Source organism: Lentinula edodes (genome assembly GCF_021015755.1).
Source record: "Lentinula edodes strain Le(Bin) 0899 ss11 chromosome Unknown C8R40scaffold_33, whole genome shotgun sequence".
Classification (NCBI taxonomy): Eukaryota; Fungi; Basidiomycota; class Agaricomycetes; order Agaricales; family Omphalotaceae; genus Lentinula; species Lentinula edodes.
Window position 1 is genome coordinate 12,986 of NW_025764339.1, and position 14,927 is coordinate 27,912.

General features: G+C 45.0%; 4 protein-coding genes across 4 annotated transcripts; 2 read left to right on the forward strand and 2 right to left on the reverse strand.

Moving 5' to 3' along the window:
* Positions 1–1,196: 1,196 nt before the first annotated feature.
* On the forward strand, positions 1,197–3,888 carry C8R40DRAFT_500045 (alpha-amylase). Its single transcript, XM_046235262.1, has 16 exons — positions 1,197–1,390; positions 1,440–1,524; positions 1,577–1,600; positions 1,658–1,844; positions 1,898–1,988; positions 2,059–2,097; positions 2,147–2,294; positions 2,359–2,477; positions 2,544–2,690; positions 2,752–2,894; positions 2,952–2,955; positions 3,032–3,120; positions 3,186–3,335; positions 3,391–3,456; positions 3,528–3,552; positions 3,615–3,888. The coding sequence occupies exons 1-16, from the start codon at positions 1,337–1,339 to the stop codon at positions 3,771–3,773; spliced, it is 1,530 nt and encodes a 509-aa protein (XP_046083178.1). The 5' UTR covers positions 1,197–1,336; the 3' UTR covers positions 3,774–3,888.
* A 635-nt stretch (positions 3,889–4,523) lies between these two features.
* On the forward strand, positions 4,524–8,211 carry C8R40DRAFT_1255595 (uncharacterized protein). Its single transcript, XM_046233759.1, has 10 exons — positions 4,524–5,129; positions 5,186–5,390; positions 5,451–5,587; positions 5,646–6,251; positions 6,304–6,407; positions 6,460–6,603; positions 6,660–6,787; positions 6,837–7,024; positions 7,085–7,368; positions 7,422–8,211. Exons 1-10 carry the CDS (start codon positions 4,637–4,639, stop codon positions 7,920–7,922), a joined length of 2,790 nt encoding a protein of 929 aa, XP_046083179.1. The 5' UTR covers positions 4,524–4,636; the 3' UTR covers positions 7,923–8,211.
* Positions 8,212–8,730: 519 nt separating this feature from the next.
* C8R40DRAFT_1118168 (DUF803-domain-containing protein) lies at positions 8,731–10,750 on the reverse strand. The gene is made up of 7 exons (XM_046228684.1): positions 10,491–10,750; positions 10,414–10,433; positions 10,339–10,353; positions 10,135–10,210; positions 9,924–10,084; positions 9,580–9,871; positions 8,731–9,529 (listed from the first exon to the last, which is right to left on the reverse strand). The coding sequence occupies exons 1-7, from the start codon at positions 10,655–10,657 to the stop codon at positions 8,947–8,949; spliced, it is 1,314 nt and encodes a 437-aa protein (XP_046083180.1). The 5' UTR covers positions 10,658–10,750; the 3' UTR covers positions 8,731–8,946.
* Positions 10,751–10,811: 61 nt separating this feature from the next.
* C8R40DRAFT_500168 (MFS general substrate transporter) lies at positions 10,812–13,588 on the reverse strand. Its single transcript, XM_046235263.1, has 16 exons — positions 13,262–13,588; positions 13,120–13,206; positions 13,042–13,064; positions 12,857–12,984; positions 12,613–12,801; positions 12,532–12,553; positions 12,405–12,468; positions 12,048–12,346; positions 11,955–11,993; positions 11,842–11,902; positions 11,679–11,779; positions 11,539–11,628; positions 11,364–11,473; positions 11,237–11,305; positions 11,130–11,188; positions 10,812–11,079 (listed from the first exon to the last, which is right to left on the reverse strand). The coding sequence occupies exons 1-16, from the start codon at positions 13,320–13,322 to the stop codon at positions 10,955–10,957; spliced, it is 1,527 nt and encodes a 508-aa protein (XP_046083181.1). The 5' UTR covers positions 13,323–13,588; the 3' UTR covers positions 10,812–10,954.
* Between the last annotated feature and the right edge of the window lie 1,339 nt (positions 13,589–14,927).

Consider the following 14,927-nt stretch of genomic DNA (forward strand, 5'->3'; position numbering starts at 1 on the left):
CACAAGCTATACAGTGATATGATTATAAACATGCTCAGGGAGCCTTATCATGCTTCTAAGTTTAACGTGAATATGAGATCTTGGGCTTTTAGTTTCAGGTTGGTTTCGAAGATGTTGATAATTTGATGCTAACAAAATGCTTCAGTTTGGAGGCGAATTTGGAGAGAGGGAAGACTCAAACAGATCATATCGACCTTTCATAACCTTGGAAGGTAACCAACAACTAATAATCGCCCTTTCACAGACTAATAAACTAGATTCCCTATAGAAATTTGTTTATATGTGCTCCTTTTGCAAGACTTTCACCAATTTTTGTCGATATCTTGTTATCAGCCTAGTAGTTATGTGGATGCGTACAGTGGCAGGCAGGCGTGGTCTGGCAAGATGACAAGCATAGTGAGATGAATGGCGGGTACGGTGGGGATGGCAGGGTAGCGGGGTAGCGGGATAGTGGGATAGCAGGAGCAGGATAGCGGGTGCGGGATAGCGGGATAGCGGGATAGCAGGTGCGCAATAACGGGTGCGGGATCGGGATAGCGGGTGCAGATATAACCAGGACAGTAAATACGTAATCATCCCAATATTTGTAAATATTACCCAATATGGATCTGATAAAGCAATGATTGCGCATTTGAAAGTATTTTGTTCCCAGCTGTGGAATAGTTGGGTGAATTACGTTAAAAGAGCTCAAAATTTTTGAAGCTTTTCCCAGCACTTCCCAGTGCTCTCCAGTGCTCTCCAGTCAGTACCCTTTCTTTCACTGCTTTAGGGGCTGGGAATGCTGGGAAATGCTGGGAAATGCTCCCAAGAGCTGGCGAACATTACCCAGGTTTTGTAGATGTGCTCATCTCCGGGTCCCATATAGCTGGGATAGCTAGGGATCACCAATGCTTGATTCACATTGAAATTCATGTTGGATCTGTCCTTCACACACATTGCAGTGTTGTACATGCTTGCAATTTCATATTGTGTATCAGTCACTCTTACATCTAGGTCAGTCCAAATGATAACTATCCCAGGTATCAATGCTCATGATTTGGAAGTAGATCATGCATTCAATGGTTTGAATGAGCTTTGTCCATCTTTGGTGTGAATACAGTTTCACAAACGGAAGTGGATATATGAGGACGAGCAATGGAGAGAGGTAAACATTTGATACAGTAGTTATACTCAAATACCATATTTCTTGTCTTAGGAAGCCTTTGCCAAGCAAGGTGTGGTCCATGATAGTGGAATTTCATATGTACCACGACGTCATCGTGATCGATTCTTCGCCAAAAGATTAATATTCTAAATCTTTTCATCTTTTTCACCCACTATCATCATTACTTGAGCCATGTCTGGAGACGCAAACGCCGCATATTCTGGCAAGGATCATAACTACACCATGGTGATATTCATGTCTTCTTTTCTATGCTCTCCGTTGAACACTTCATCAGATTCAAGCGTTTGAATGGTATTCTGAAGGTGGAGGCGTTCATTGGAACAAACTTGCCAAAATCGCGCCTGAATTGGCTGATATGGGTATGACTCTCTGCAATAAATCAGATGTACACTAATAGAACTACAACGACAGGCTTTACAGCGATGTGGTTTCCACGTAAGACGCATCGCTCTTTGCGACTCTTAATGAATGACTATATGCGCGTCACTACAGCTCCAACCAAGGCCGCCGGACAGGACTCAGTCGGATATGACGTTTACGACTTGTATGATCTGGGTGAGTTTGACCAGAAAGGCGGAAAACGAACCAACTACGGAACGAAGGAGGAGTTGTTAAAGGCTGTGAAGACAGCGAAAGAGAATGGAATTGTCACGTATGTAGATGCGGTATTGAACCATAGGTATGTATTATCCGCATAAAGAGCTGCTTTACTAATGTCATATTTCCTTACAGATTTGGAGCAGACAGAATAGAGACTTTTGGAGTCGTTGAAGTCGACACAAACGATAGGACAAAGGAAATTTCGGATTTGTATGATATCAAGGCATGTCAAAATGCGTAGCCTGCGCAGGGTCAAATAACTTGCTCATCTCTTTCTCTTCTAAAATGTTTAGGGATGGACTGGCTTTGACTTCCCTGGTCGTGACAAGAAGGTAAACATTCATCGTGGATCCTGTCAGCAAGTTGCTCATTTTCATCTAGTACAGCTCTCTCAAATGGAACTTCAATCACTTCACCGGCGTGGACTACAACGACGAAAACAAAAAGACTTCTATCTATCGCATTCAAGGAGACGGAAAAAGCTGGGCCAAGGGTGTTGATAAGGAGAATAAAAATTATGATTATCTGAGTATGTCATTCGCAACTTGAAATCACGATGTCCCCTCAATACTGACATTACCCCCGATCCTCAGTGGGGGCGGATATCGATCACAAGCATCCCGAGGCACGGGAAGATATCATTAATTGGGGAAAATGGATCTTGAAGGAGCTTGGTCCTGGAGCAGCAGGTTTCCGGTTTGACGCTGTGAAGGTTGATAAGGAATCTTTTTTTTGTCTCCTACCCTCACCTCGAGTTGTCTGTTGCTCCATCCGATAGCATATAGATCGAAGTTTCATTGCAGATTTCGTCAAGAGTATCCGTGCCGATGAGGACGTGAACAGACCCAAGATGTTTGCAGTTGGAGAGTTCTGGAAGGATTCGATAGAGGACTTGGAAGAGTATCTAGGCGCACTGGGGACACAGGTGAGATTTTTTAGTGTCAAAATACTCACCGAGCGCTTGAACCGTTGGCCTACTTTCATAGTTTAGCGTTTTTGATGCGCCACTTCATTATAACTTCAAAGAAGCGGGAGATCGCGGAGGTGAATACGATATGAGAGCGATCTGGGATGGGACGGTCGTGCAGAAGAGGCCCATCGATGCTGTCACCTTGGTCGATAATCACGAGTATGCTTTCTCTCTATCGACGCTACCAGAGTATTACTGACACGGCCCTTTTTCCAGCACGGTTCGCATGGTTCTAGCTGACTGCATGCACTTTGACATCGCACTAATAAAAATTATATCTCCATTGTTGACAACAGCAAGTCGGTCAAGCCTTGGAAAGCTGGGTTTCGCCCGCCTTCAAACCTCTCGCGTATGCATTGATATTGCTCAGGCCATCTGGATACCCGTACGACTTTGATATCTTTATAATTTGCTATGTTCCGGGTCGATTAATGTTAACCGCCGCTCTAGGTGCGTATTCTGGGGCGATCTCTACGGTACTGCTGGGCCAGAGGGCAATCCCCAACAACCAGTTGCCCAGCTTGGAGATTTGATTCGTGCGAGGAAGCTCTATGCGTATGGCGAGATCAGAGACTATTGGGACCATAAGAATTGCGTAGGGTAAGCTACAAAGCAATTTTTCTTCGAACAGCATACTGATTGCCACCATTGACAGTTGGGTCCGTACTGGTGATGAGACACGGCCAGGATGTGCTGTAGTCCTTTGCAATGGCGGTGAAGGGTATGTGTTAACTGCAATGCTTTCGCCAAAGTCTAATCAACTCTCTTCGCTCCTACAAATATATTTTCTAGATTCAAGCGAATGGAAGTTGGAAAGGTGTGTTGACAGTTTTTTGTTTTTTCCCGAATTCGATCGACGCAGACTTACGCACAAACTAGGAACACGCGAATGAGAAATGGACTGATGTGCTGGGATGGCACAAGGGAGAAGTGATCATCGGCGAGGACGGCTGGGCCGAATTCATGTGCTCGGCGCAGAGCGTTAGTGTCTGGGTCAAGAAGGATGCCCCCGGTCGGGAGGAGTTTCGGAAGGCGTGACTTATCCCTCTATAATCACCGTGCACTGTGACTCTGGTATCTGAATTGCACAGCCATGCCGCCTGAATTGAAGGTGAATAAAGTACGCTTTGACTGATAGCATTCAACGTCAACTCGCACGGACTTGGAATTTCACACATAGCAAGTGTCAGTATGACATTGTATGACACCTCTCTCGGTCTCCTAATATTCTCCGTCGTATCTCTGTGACAGAGAGCATGTTGAAATATTAACTGGAATTTGTTTTTGTGGGGATGAACATATATACACAGCAGCGATAATGTAGCACCGAATTCGATGCAAGCTGTGTTTGCATTCCCTTGAATGTTATGCCTACGAGTAAGGAGGATTTCAACTTCGCAGCGGTCGGCGTTGTAGGCTTCCGCGGCAGTTTCCCGTCAAAAGGGTGTATGTGTGTGTGACAAGTATAATGTTAGAATTAGAACAACTTTTTGAAGGCTTGCCCCGACTTTCGGAGTCTGACAGGTTGAAGACGGGTTGAGGATAGCCGGTATACAAGCGAAGGCATATTATTGATGTTGAAAGTAATGAAAGTTGAAAGTACTTCAGAAAGGTTGGAAGAGGGGCAAAAAGCACTCTGATGATAAGCACAAGGGGTACACGCTGGTGAACGATAGATTCTAGTCCAGGAGAGCTCTCTAGAGCTCCGCGGCTGTAGAAGCACGTATGATGAACAGCGGAAGAACAAGGGTTGATCAGTGAAATTACGTATTATTTCCCACGTGCCCGCCCCCTTCTCGTTCCCCTTAATGACGCTCCATTTATGACGTTGAACTAAAACTTTTTTCGTTTTATAGACCCATCCATTGTTAGACAGCGTGTAATCTTTTCCTTCTGCCGCCATGTCCAGCATATCCAGTGCGACGTCCGCGTCCACTGCGACCTTCATAACTGCGCTGGTTTTCAATGGCGCTGTATTCGGTATCGAAATCGCAATATTCACGCTCATACGACCTTATTTTAAGGCAATCTACGAACCACGAACCTATGTTCCACCAAAAGCTAGACGAATTCAATCCCTCACCTCAGGTGGAAAGCGAGCATTTGGTCTTAAAAACGCTCTTTCGTGGCCACTCGCAGTATTCCAATCAAATCATCAGGATATCAAGCTTGCTAATGGGCTTGATGCATATTTTTTCGTGCGGTACCTGCGGATGATGGTTGTCATCTTTCTTCCCATTTGGATCCTTTCTTGGGTCGTCCTCCTTCCTGTGACTAGCGTAAACACGCAGGTCAGTGGGAACACCAAACTCAACAGGTTCATCTTTGGAAACGTCGCCCCCGATAAATCGGCGCGATACGCTGCACATATCATCATGGCCTGGGTCTTCACTGGTAAGTTGATTTTTTTTGATCTTCTGATCCAGTGAATTCATATCTATCCATTTCAGGCTGGATATTTTTCATCATCTGGCGCGAAATGAGGCATTGGCTGTACACTCGTCAATATCATCTTATTGACTCCACGCACTCGAAAAGTGTCCAGGCGAACACGGTTCTTATCACCGGCATTCCTCAGAAGTATCTTACCCACGCCGCATTACACAAAGTGTTCGACATACTTCCTGGTGGCGTCAAGAACATCTGGATCAATAGGTAATTGCCATGGAACCGATTAACCGTTTCTGGTTCACAGCGTTGATCATATTCGGTTAGGGACCTTAAGGAATTGCCAGACATATACGATCGTCGTTTGAAAGCTTGCAACAAACTCGAAAGTGCAGAGAACAAGCTTCTAAGCATCGTGGCCAAACGACGACTCAAGGCGGATAAACAATCTAGCAAAGAGAAAGGTAATTATATCGTATCATAAATTGATTTAATGCGGAATGCTCATGCCCTGGCGACTAGATCCGGAAGCTCAACCGTCTGCCGTTGTGCCTGAAGATGAGCGACCCACCCATAAACTTGGTTTCCTCGGCCTCTTTGGTGAAAAGGTTGACTCTATCGAATGGGCGCGTTCGGACATACGAGTTTGCAATGAGCTCCTTGAAGCCGGCCGTGCTAAGATTCCTGGGTACAATGCGCAAACCTCCCGTCTCAGTTTCCACCCCGACTTCGACGATGATGGCGACGATGATTTTGGTGGGCAAGGAGGCATCATTGGAACAGTTGGAAAAGTCGGTAACGTTGTCAAACGGAAGAACAAGAAAACCGAGCGTGAGCCCCAGGAAGCTCGTGCAGAGGAGCAGTCGGTAGATGCAGCAGCCGCCATAGACGACCCTTACCCCGTCAGCAACAGCGCCTTCATCACATTCCGCAAACAGATATCCGCGCATTTGGCTGGACAATCTTTGATTCATCACGAACCGTACAGGATGAGCTCTAGATATATTGAAGTCGCGCCTTCCGATGTCATTTGGAGTAATCTGTCTTTGAATCCTTTCGAGATCAAAATACGAATCGCTATTAGTTGGGCTATCACCATTGCGCTGATCGTCTTTTGGGCGCTTCCAGGTTTGCATTCGTTTAGCCCATTGTCTATTTTTAGCTAATAATTCGGATGCAGTTGCCTTCATTGGTACCATCTCGAACATTCAATCTGTTTGCCAGAAAGAGAAATGGCTTGCCTGGTTATGTAGCCTTCCTTCCCCCGTCGTTGGAATCATCCAGGTAAGCAATTCAATCATACAACCGTATTGAGTTGCATTAACATCATACCAAGGGTATTTTACCGCCAGTGTTACTCGCAGTTTTGATGATGCTGCTACCGATATTCTTGCGTTTGCTTGCCAAATTTGAAGGGATTCCTAAACGCAGCGGCGTTGAGCTTAGTTTGATGACCAGATATTTCATATTCCAAGTTATTGTAAGCACTTTTCCTGAGTTTCGGCCGATAGTTATAATTTTTAACCTTAACATTAGCATTCGTTCCTAATCGTCACCCTATCCTCAGGCATTATCGCTTCACTCCAGACTCTTACTTCGAATCCCACTAGCATTCCATCGACATTAGCGAGTAGTCTTCCTCAGGCGTCCATCTTTTTCCTCACGTGAGATTTGGACCTTTTACGTATATGCATTTGGCTGATCAAGGTACAGATATATCATCCTTCAAGGTCTTTCTGGCACAGCTGGTGGATTCCTGCAGATAGTTCCCCTCGCTATCTACTATGTGAAGCTTTTCCTACTCGGCAGCACTCCCAGGAGCGTCTGGGGTATCAAGTATGGCAAGAGAAGTGTAGCTTGGGGCACCCTGTTCCCGAACACCACCCTTCTTACCGTTATTGGTGTGTTAGTTTCGCGTGGTTTCACCTCACAGCAATTGAGATTGGCTTTTTTTTGTCCAGCACTCGGTTATTCCGTCATTGCACCGATTATCAATGGTCTGGTCTGCGCCACATTCTTCGCCTTTTACATGCTCTACAAATACTTGTTCCTTTGGGCTTATCAACAAGACCTTAGCACCGATACTGGGGGTTTGTTTTTCCCTAAAGCGATACAGCATTTGTTTGTGGGGTTGTACGTGGAACAAGTCTGCTTGGCTGCGCTATTCTTTTTGGCTCGGGACGAAAACAACGCGGCCAGTGCGATTCCTGAAGGAGCATTGATGATTGTGTTACTCATCTTTACCGTGAGTTTATATTCTCCTTTCCACTCATTATCTTTGATCGAGATGTTTTTCAGGCATTCTTCCAAATCATCTTGAACAACATGTATAATCCGCTGAAACATGCCCTTCCCCTCTCAATGTCTGAAAAGATGTACCACGAAGAAGATGTTACTCCCGCCGTACAAGATGAATCAAGTGCGAGCGCGAAAGATCAGGGATATCCTATGGACAGGGTCGAAAGTAAAGGCGTACGCGGTGCTAGCGTCGATGATGACCGTCTCAAGTTGCAAGCTTCAGATAACGACCGGCAATCGAACGGTGAAGATTCTACCAAACCCACGCCCGATCGAGTCGCTCCTCGTGCAGAGGAATCGTATGGGTTCTCACATCCCGCGGCATCCCGACCACAGAGAACCGTGTGGATTCCAAAAGATCGTTTGGGTTTGGCCCAAGAGGAGGAGATTGCGTGTCGCGACAAGGGTATTGATATTAGCACCAAAGATGCTGAGATGAATGAAAAGGGCAAAGTGAATCTTACTGGTGATTGTCAACCACCAGATTTGGTCGTAGAATAGGGTGTTGCAATCAGGTTGTGGTCGGTCCGTTGAACTCTTTCATTTTTGCGTTTTTTATCCATTCAATGCCCGCAAATGCCTCTCTTCCATCTTTTTTCTTCGTTTTGTGCTACGTACATGTACATACATACATATTTCTATAACAATTTCAGCACTACGCGCGCCATCTCTCGCTACATACATCGTAATGATACTGCCACATTTTACATTATTTTACATGCAATAACTCTTTAAACAATATTCTGTGTATTCAATGTAGTGTATGAGTATGAATATACCCGTGTTCAGATGAAAAAACATGGCCGTGCAACATGAATACCAATCTCATACCCTCTGGTTCGAAGTAGCAGCAGGTTCAGCGAGGAATACTCCTTCAAGAAATAGCGAAGGTAACAGGACGTCAAAGCGTTCAATTAACAGAGATTCGAGTTCGCGGGACGTACAATCCCCTTTGACTAGCTTTGACTATGACGCAACTCCGTGGCTCGAAAGCAATAGACTGTGGATTTGCGTTCCTCCCCATGCTACTTCCTCTTGTTCGTCTTCTTTTCAACTTACGCTCCAAAATCTACACGCTTCTACACGGTTGTTTATCCGAGTCGCCGACGCGAAAAAGATCGATAGCCCTTGCACACGGCTCGACCTGGTACCTGTTGTTAAGTACCTCTCGCGAAAATTGAACTAGTTCTTATGAGTTTTTTTTCTACTGTGATTAGAAATATAATGGTGGGTAGCTCATCTTCTTTTCTTTTTACGAGCTCGGCAGACTACATACAATACATACAAAATTGCAGTCACATACTACATAGTAGGCTATGGTAAGGGGTCCAAGAAGCCTTGCTTCATCAATGGTGTCCTTAGGAGTCCTTCCGGTATATATCCTTAGATGAATCAGGATCGGGCACACGAAAATACATAACCCCGAAAGATACATAAAGGAATTACAATGTCCAAAAGGTCTGATTTTACAAAATACGGATATGATCTACGATAAGTAATTTAGGTCTATGCACCCCTCTCGGACCTAAACCTGCCTTGGAGATGGGCGCACGTCGGCTAGCGACCGATGATTAGGAGGTTGCGGCGAATTACTGTGACTTCTTGACGCACTTCTCCTGGGATCCACCTGCCTTTCGGGTACGCTGCGCAAACGAGTCAACTCATTCGCGTCATCGTCATCAGACTCGTCTTCCTCCCGAAGTTGATGTAGTCCAACATGCTCGTGCCTACTCGTATCTTCTTCACCTTCAAATGCATTGAATAGCGTAGAAGTTTGTGAACGGTACAGAGAGCTTTGGCGACCATGAGTCATTCGATGTGAACCACCTTCCGGCCGTCCACCTTCGACAATACCATGCCATCCGTCTAGAGATAGTCTTCCGGTGAAATTAAGTGGTCGATCGAGGACGCCTGCGTCTGTTGAGAGAAGAGCATCATCGTTTGACCGACGAGAGAGGTTGAGGATGTGAACTCCTAAAAATATGACGACGAAACCACATAGAAGAGAAACTGTATTCGTAGTGTCCGTGGTGTTGAATCCTTGGAAAAGGATGAGGGAAGCCACAATTGTGGCGGTGGAGAAACCGACGTAATACATGGGATTTACACTACAAGTATTCCTCAGCAGGCACTCGGGCGAGACGACAGAGACACTCACATATTAACAGAAAACGCGTCTAGCGCTTTGTTAAAGTAATTCATTTGAACAAGGATACAGAATGTTGAGACGATCGCGAACAAGTAGGTGCTGGGACGCGTAAATTGGTTTTTTCCTCCGAAAGTTAACTTGACAGCTATTCCAAAGCCTTTGATTGACATTACTGAAACTGAGCCGACTACGGAGCATATTGAAATGAAGACGAGAGGATTTGATTTCCCATAACGAGGCGCGACCACGTATATCATTACCATGGAAAACACAAGCACAGTGAAGACATAGAGCAAGAAGCCTACGGGCAAGAATCGGTTTCTGGGAGCGAAATTATGACTCTTTTTACGTACCGGGTTGCACTGCGTATCCTAAAATTTCATCCACGGTTTCTACTTCCTTGTCCTCAGGTGCATGAAGGACGATGATCAGAGAGCCAATCAAAGAAAGGGCACATCCAACCCGTCCAAGATGCCCCAGTTCTTCATTCAGCAAGAAAGATGCCAAAACAGCACTTCAAAAGACGTCAATGCGTGAAGTAGATTGTATTCACAATGATCATACCCAATTAAGACACTGAGAGCGCCCAGGGGAGTAACGAGGATGGGAGGTGCAAAGGTATAGGCAGCGAAATTGGCGACTAGGAGAAGAGATTCAGTTATTGACCTGTGTAGGATATTCATGGGAGGGCATGTATTTGGACGAATAGGTCGAATTCGATCGTGAAGTGTAATACTACAGCTCCAGCCAGACAGAATTAATAAATACCTTCTCCCAATATTACTAAAATTGATGGAATGAATGAGTGAACGAAATTACAGACACCGAGACAGACGGACGTACAAGTCGAAATTCCTGCCCACCTGCACGAAGGGATTACTTTCAACATTTCATGGGGCTACCGGGATAAGTGTACTTGCCAGACGCCGTTCTTGAGGTAAGAAAGATTGTCCGAGGCAGCTGCACCGTATGTTCCTTCCCCAGCAGCAGCATTTAATCCCTTCTTTGTGATGATTGAACTCATCCCGATGGCCATAGAGCTAGAAACAGCGAGCGCTAAGCCTATCCATTTGTCGTCGACTGTCATTTTTGTGTAATGGTCGTTGTTCGTCGAAAAAGAGCGGAAAAAGGGCCAGAGGCCAAATTGGACGACCGGTGTTGAAGAATGTAAGTAACTGCGTCGTGGCAAATTTATTTCTGTATATAATAACGATCGAGGTTCGATTTTCACACGGTTGCACAACGCTAAACTCCTTAGGCCTTACATAGTCGAAGTCCATCTAGGACGTATATCATGTTGTGAACTTGGATAAGTACTACATAGACTAATTATATGGACCAGTGCTACGAGATCTCAAAGGTTCTCAATTGCTTCAAAACAACCTCAATCAACAAATATTCGTCGTTCCGCAGCTCGAATAGCTTCCCCCTTCCACATAAGGACCAATATTGGGATGAATGCAAGGATGCTTCCCACACAAGCAAAGAATATGAATAAGAAGTGGTACCCTAATCATGGTTAAATGAATTCCGTTCATCGTTAGCCGCAAAGCACTGACCTCCAAGAGCTTCTCCTAGAACAATTGCGTAGAATGCAAAAGTCATACCGATCTCCTGTCTATGTAACTGAGGATCGTGCCAACGAAGTACGGATTTAGAAACGTACCGTACAAAATTGAAGACTTGGGCGACTTCCGCTGATTTGGTCAAATGACAATCTGCACTATATGTATACCTTTATAACGCACGTCGGTCAGTGAACCAGACATCGTCATTCAACCGATTGCATTTACATCACAGTGGTGATACATTGAACACCAAAGCACGCCACGCCCATTCCAAGGATCGGTACAATCCAGGGTGCTCCAAATTGGATGGAAAAACCATACCACAAGAGTCCTATCTATATTCGAGACTCGTGTCAGAACATACAGCGAGCAAGCATTATACCTAAGCTGAATTGCGCACAGGTACAATGATTTCTCCTGTCCATATGGCCTTCAACCGAATCTCACTAGGCGCAGATGGCCCTGTCAACGCTTTCCTACGCGCTCGATTCTGTTGATGTAGTATAAGCAGAAGCTTCAATCCCGCAATCTTCTACATACCATGATAGAATCAACAACCCAGCCGCCAGCAGTTTCTCCCAGAAATGCCCCGATCAACAGTGCAGTGCCATAGGCCAACCCAATTTGGAGAGTGTCCCATCCTATGGTCATCACGAGAGCCTTATCAACATACACTATCATGCTCAAAGGGATCATAGCGAACCGAACTCTTGAGCGAAGATGTGGGACACTGTCACCGCTGGCAAGGTACTTCCTAGACCGTACTAAAAACCTTTAGTACAACCAGCCACAAAAGGATATGCGGAGCGTACTCACTTGTGTTCCATAGTAGATCGCGGGAAATACAACTGAGGGCTTCAAAGACAAAATTCACAGGAGAGGGACTCCATAAAAAATTGAAAGACGCACATATCGAATCATCTTGATGTACGGCCAAAAGAAATCCGACAAGCGTAGTCTCCGTCCAGGAAAACGTTTACCCATGTTCATTCTCGCCAAGTATCTGCTGAAGAAGTTCTCTGAACTTGACCTCAAGTTTTCTACTGCGCCAGCAGTTTGTTCGCGGATGTAAAGTGTTTCAGGAAGAAAGAAAAAAGTGAACAGTAGGCAGAAACCGTTCGTAATGGCAGCAAATTTGAAGATCCACTGCCAACCCAGATATTGACCTATTAAGCCTCCTGGGATCGGCGCAAAATGGGCTCCTGTGGCTGGAAAAGGTTTGAAATAGTCAGTGAGAACGGTGTATTGAGTCGAAAAGCACTTTACTTGATAAGACAGTGTATACCCCAAGTGCCCTCCCACGTTCGTGAAGACAAAACAAATCATTCGCCTATAATTACCGTGAGTTCAGTCGGTACGTTCTTGGTCAATCAGGAACGAAGAGTCTACGTACCGTTGCTACTCCCAAAGCGGTGCTACAGCAAAAACATGTTCAGCACAAGATATCGACGTTCACTAAGACGATTGTATGTACCCGACAGGGAAAATTCCGTTCAAGACTCTAAGCCCAACGAGTTGACCAAAATTGTGCACATAGGCGCATCCCAGCGCAGATAGAACTCCTATGAGTGTTGTTACAAGATAAACAGGTCGACGGCCGTAGACATGCGCAAAGGGTATGAAAAGGAATGGCCCAAGACCATTGACTGCAATAGTGACGGTCCTATTGAAAATGACCAAAAATTGAGGGTTGCATTGGCAATGTAAATAGTACTCACGTCTGGTATGAAGCGGTAACAATTGATACACCGAATTCCGCAGATAGTTCATTATACGCAGGGTTGATAATAGCGGTATTGTATGATCCTAACGCGGATAGGATACTGACTTGAAGGAGTATGAAAGTCTGGAATGTGCACGATGAGACCTTGAGGTTTAAAACAGAAAAGATATAAGGCCATACACGGTATAATCCAGACCAATTCACTTTGTGATCCTAAGACATAAGCGACTGTCGGTTGAAGGTCAGACGAAAACGTACGGGGGTCTTCTGGGTTATCCGAAGGCTGAGGGCTCAGTGGAACACCATGCTTGTCCACTTTTAGCTTCACCGCTCCCTTGAGTTCAGCTATAACGGCCCGATGTTAGTGTCAAGTTTTTGCGAGGACGAGCAGAGTTTTCACCGTTTTCGATATATTCATGACTGTCGTCTTTATCATCTTCGACCATGTTTGCGAAGTCCATTTCGAGCTGCACCGTGAACGCGATAGATGCGGGCGTTTGAATGCTACCTTCGATATTCGTTCTTGGTCCCGTTCGTGTCTATATAGAGACTGTGGTGCTTGCATTCCCATAGGAGTATTTTGATTCTTGAATTGAACCCATGATATAGTCAAATGATGAGACAAATGCAAGGGAACAGGACGAAACAGCCCAAATCGGATAACGCTTGATGGGTTTCCCAGGTACAAGCACGAGAAGGCGGAGAGGCGCGGTAATGATGAGATGGAATGGAAAGAGATAACTTGACAGATGGCCAATTCATCGAAGCAAATCTAAGACAGTACTTAGCTGATTCGCCGTCCCTTTACCTCACAAGCAACGGTCGACCGCCTGAAATTTGAGATAGCACACTGACCAGCCTTGCGCTTGGATGATTACATGCCAAATATGTACCCATACCAGAAATCCGGAATCCTAGATGTTATCGCTGCTACCGTCAAGACATTGCTGCATAACAGGGAATTGGCATCCAGCTTCCAGATGATGAATACTAAAAACACTTTATAAGAATCAAAATGACACGGAGTGGATGAACAAATGAAAATTTCAATTTTCAGAGATTCCTGCTACTGTACCTACTCAACAACTAATATCTAGAAGGTTACATGGAATGTGCAATGAATTGAACTACGAAGAGTAACAATGGTAAGTCGCAGCAGAGCAAAAAAAGATAACGAAAAGATCAGTGACCATGGTTTCTTCAGTTTCAAAGTTGTAATTTATGTTATTGACTGTGATATTGGAATATTCGTCCATAGGCATACATATTGTATACATTGAATGTAAAGACTGGGAGGGAAAAGTAAGCACAGTGTAGGAAGTAAGAACCGAATGAAAGAGTCAGAGAAGCCGTGGTTTTCTTGCCCCTTGACGAAACACAGACCCCGGAATCGTCACAACTACAGCAGAACGATGTAGAGTGAACACCTCTTGAATAAAGAGTGACCCCAGAGGTCAGGTCGCGCGCAAGGACTCAAAGAATGGATGAACTTGGTTTTCATCCCATCAACGACCAAGTGTGAACGGTTACTCACCCATACCACAGATCCCATCCCAAACCACCTGAGCAATCATCCACGAAAGACCCTGACGGAATAAAGAAGAACGAAGTCAGTGAAGAACAGACAACAAAACGAAATTAGAGTCAGGAAGAGTTTTTGGTATACAGTGTTGTCCACAAGAGTTGTCTCTTTCGGAAGCAGAACTGAAAATTCATCATTGGAAGAACCAGAAAAGAACTCACCAAAATGCCGAAAAATAAGAGGACGACGTAGCAGCAACAACACCGTCACGACACAGCAGCGCTCAATCCAACTTTTTATACGCAATCATAGCGTGGGAAGCTGACTGTACAGGTCTCGTGGCTTTAAATTCCCAATTTGGTGTAGTTGTTTTCTTTCAACCTGCACCTACCTCCATTGCGGATTGTTTTGAACGTCGAAGGTAAGCCTTGGCTATGAATTTCTTTACTGATGATATTTCTCCATTTCGAGTTGGTGACGTTCATCGATGATCCACACTCGCAACATGCATCACCAACTGACTTACTTTCAACTTGTGATTAGT

What these genes read in the sequence shown, in the direction of transcription:
- C8R40DRAFT_1255595 (XM_046233759.1), top strand. Translation starts at nt 4,637, where the DNA reads ATGTCCAGCATATCCAGTGCGACGTCCGCGTCCACTGCGACCTTCATA. An exon ending in GCGTCCATCTTTTTCCTCAC is followed by an intron (nt 6,788 to 6,836) that starts GTGAGATTTGGA and finishes ATCAAGGTACAG; the next exon opens with ATATATCATCCTTCAAGGTC. An exon ending in TTGTGTTACTCATCTTTACC is followed by an intron (nt 7,369 to 7,421) that starts GTGAGTTTATAT and finishes GATGTTTTTCAG; the next exon opens with GCATTCTTCCAAATCATCTT.
- C8R40DRAFT_500168 (XM_046235263.1), bottom strand. Translation starts at nt 13,322, where the DNA reads ATGGACTTCGCAAACATGGTCGAAGATGATAAAGACGACAGTCATGAA. An exon ending in GTTACCGCTTCATACCAGAC is followed by an intron (nt 12,802 to 12,856) that starts GTGAGTACTATT and finishes CATTTTCAATAG; the next exon opens with GACCGTCACTATTGCAGTCA. An exon ending in GGGTTGTTGATTCTATCATG is followed by an intron (nt 11,629 to 11,678) that starts GTATGTAGAAGA and finishes CTACATCAACAG; the next exon opens with AATCGAGCGCGTAGGAAAGC.
- C8R40DRAFT_500045 (XM_046235262.1), top strand. Translation starts at nt 1,337, where the DNA reads ATGTCTGGAGACGCAAACGCCGCATATTCTGGCAAGGATCATAACTAC. An exon ending in GCCTGAATTGGCTGATATGG is followed by an intron (nt 1,525 to 1,576) that starts GTATGACTCTCT and finishes CTACAACGACAG; the next exon opens with GCTTTACAGCGATGTGGTTT. An exon ending in TCCCTGGTCGTGACAAGAAG is followed by an intron (nt 2,098 to 2,146) that starts GTAAACATTCAT and finishes ATTTTCATCTAG; the next exon opens with TACAGCTCTCTCAAATGGAA.
- C8R40DRAFT_1118168 (XM_046228684.1), bottom strand. Translation starts at nt 10,657, where the DNA reads ATGACAGTCGACGACAAATGGATAGGCTTAGCGCTCGCTGTTTCTAGC. An exon ending in TACCTCAAGAACGGCGTCTG is followed by an intron (nt 10,434 to 10,490) that starts GCAAGTACACTT and finishes CCCTTCGTGCAG; the next exon opens with GTGGGCAGGAATTTCGACTT. An exon ending in GCTCTCAGTGTCTTAATTGG is followed by an intron (nt 10,085 to 10,134) that starts GTATGATCATTG and finishes CGTCTTTTGAAG; the next exon opens with TGCTGTTTTGGCATCTTTCT.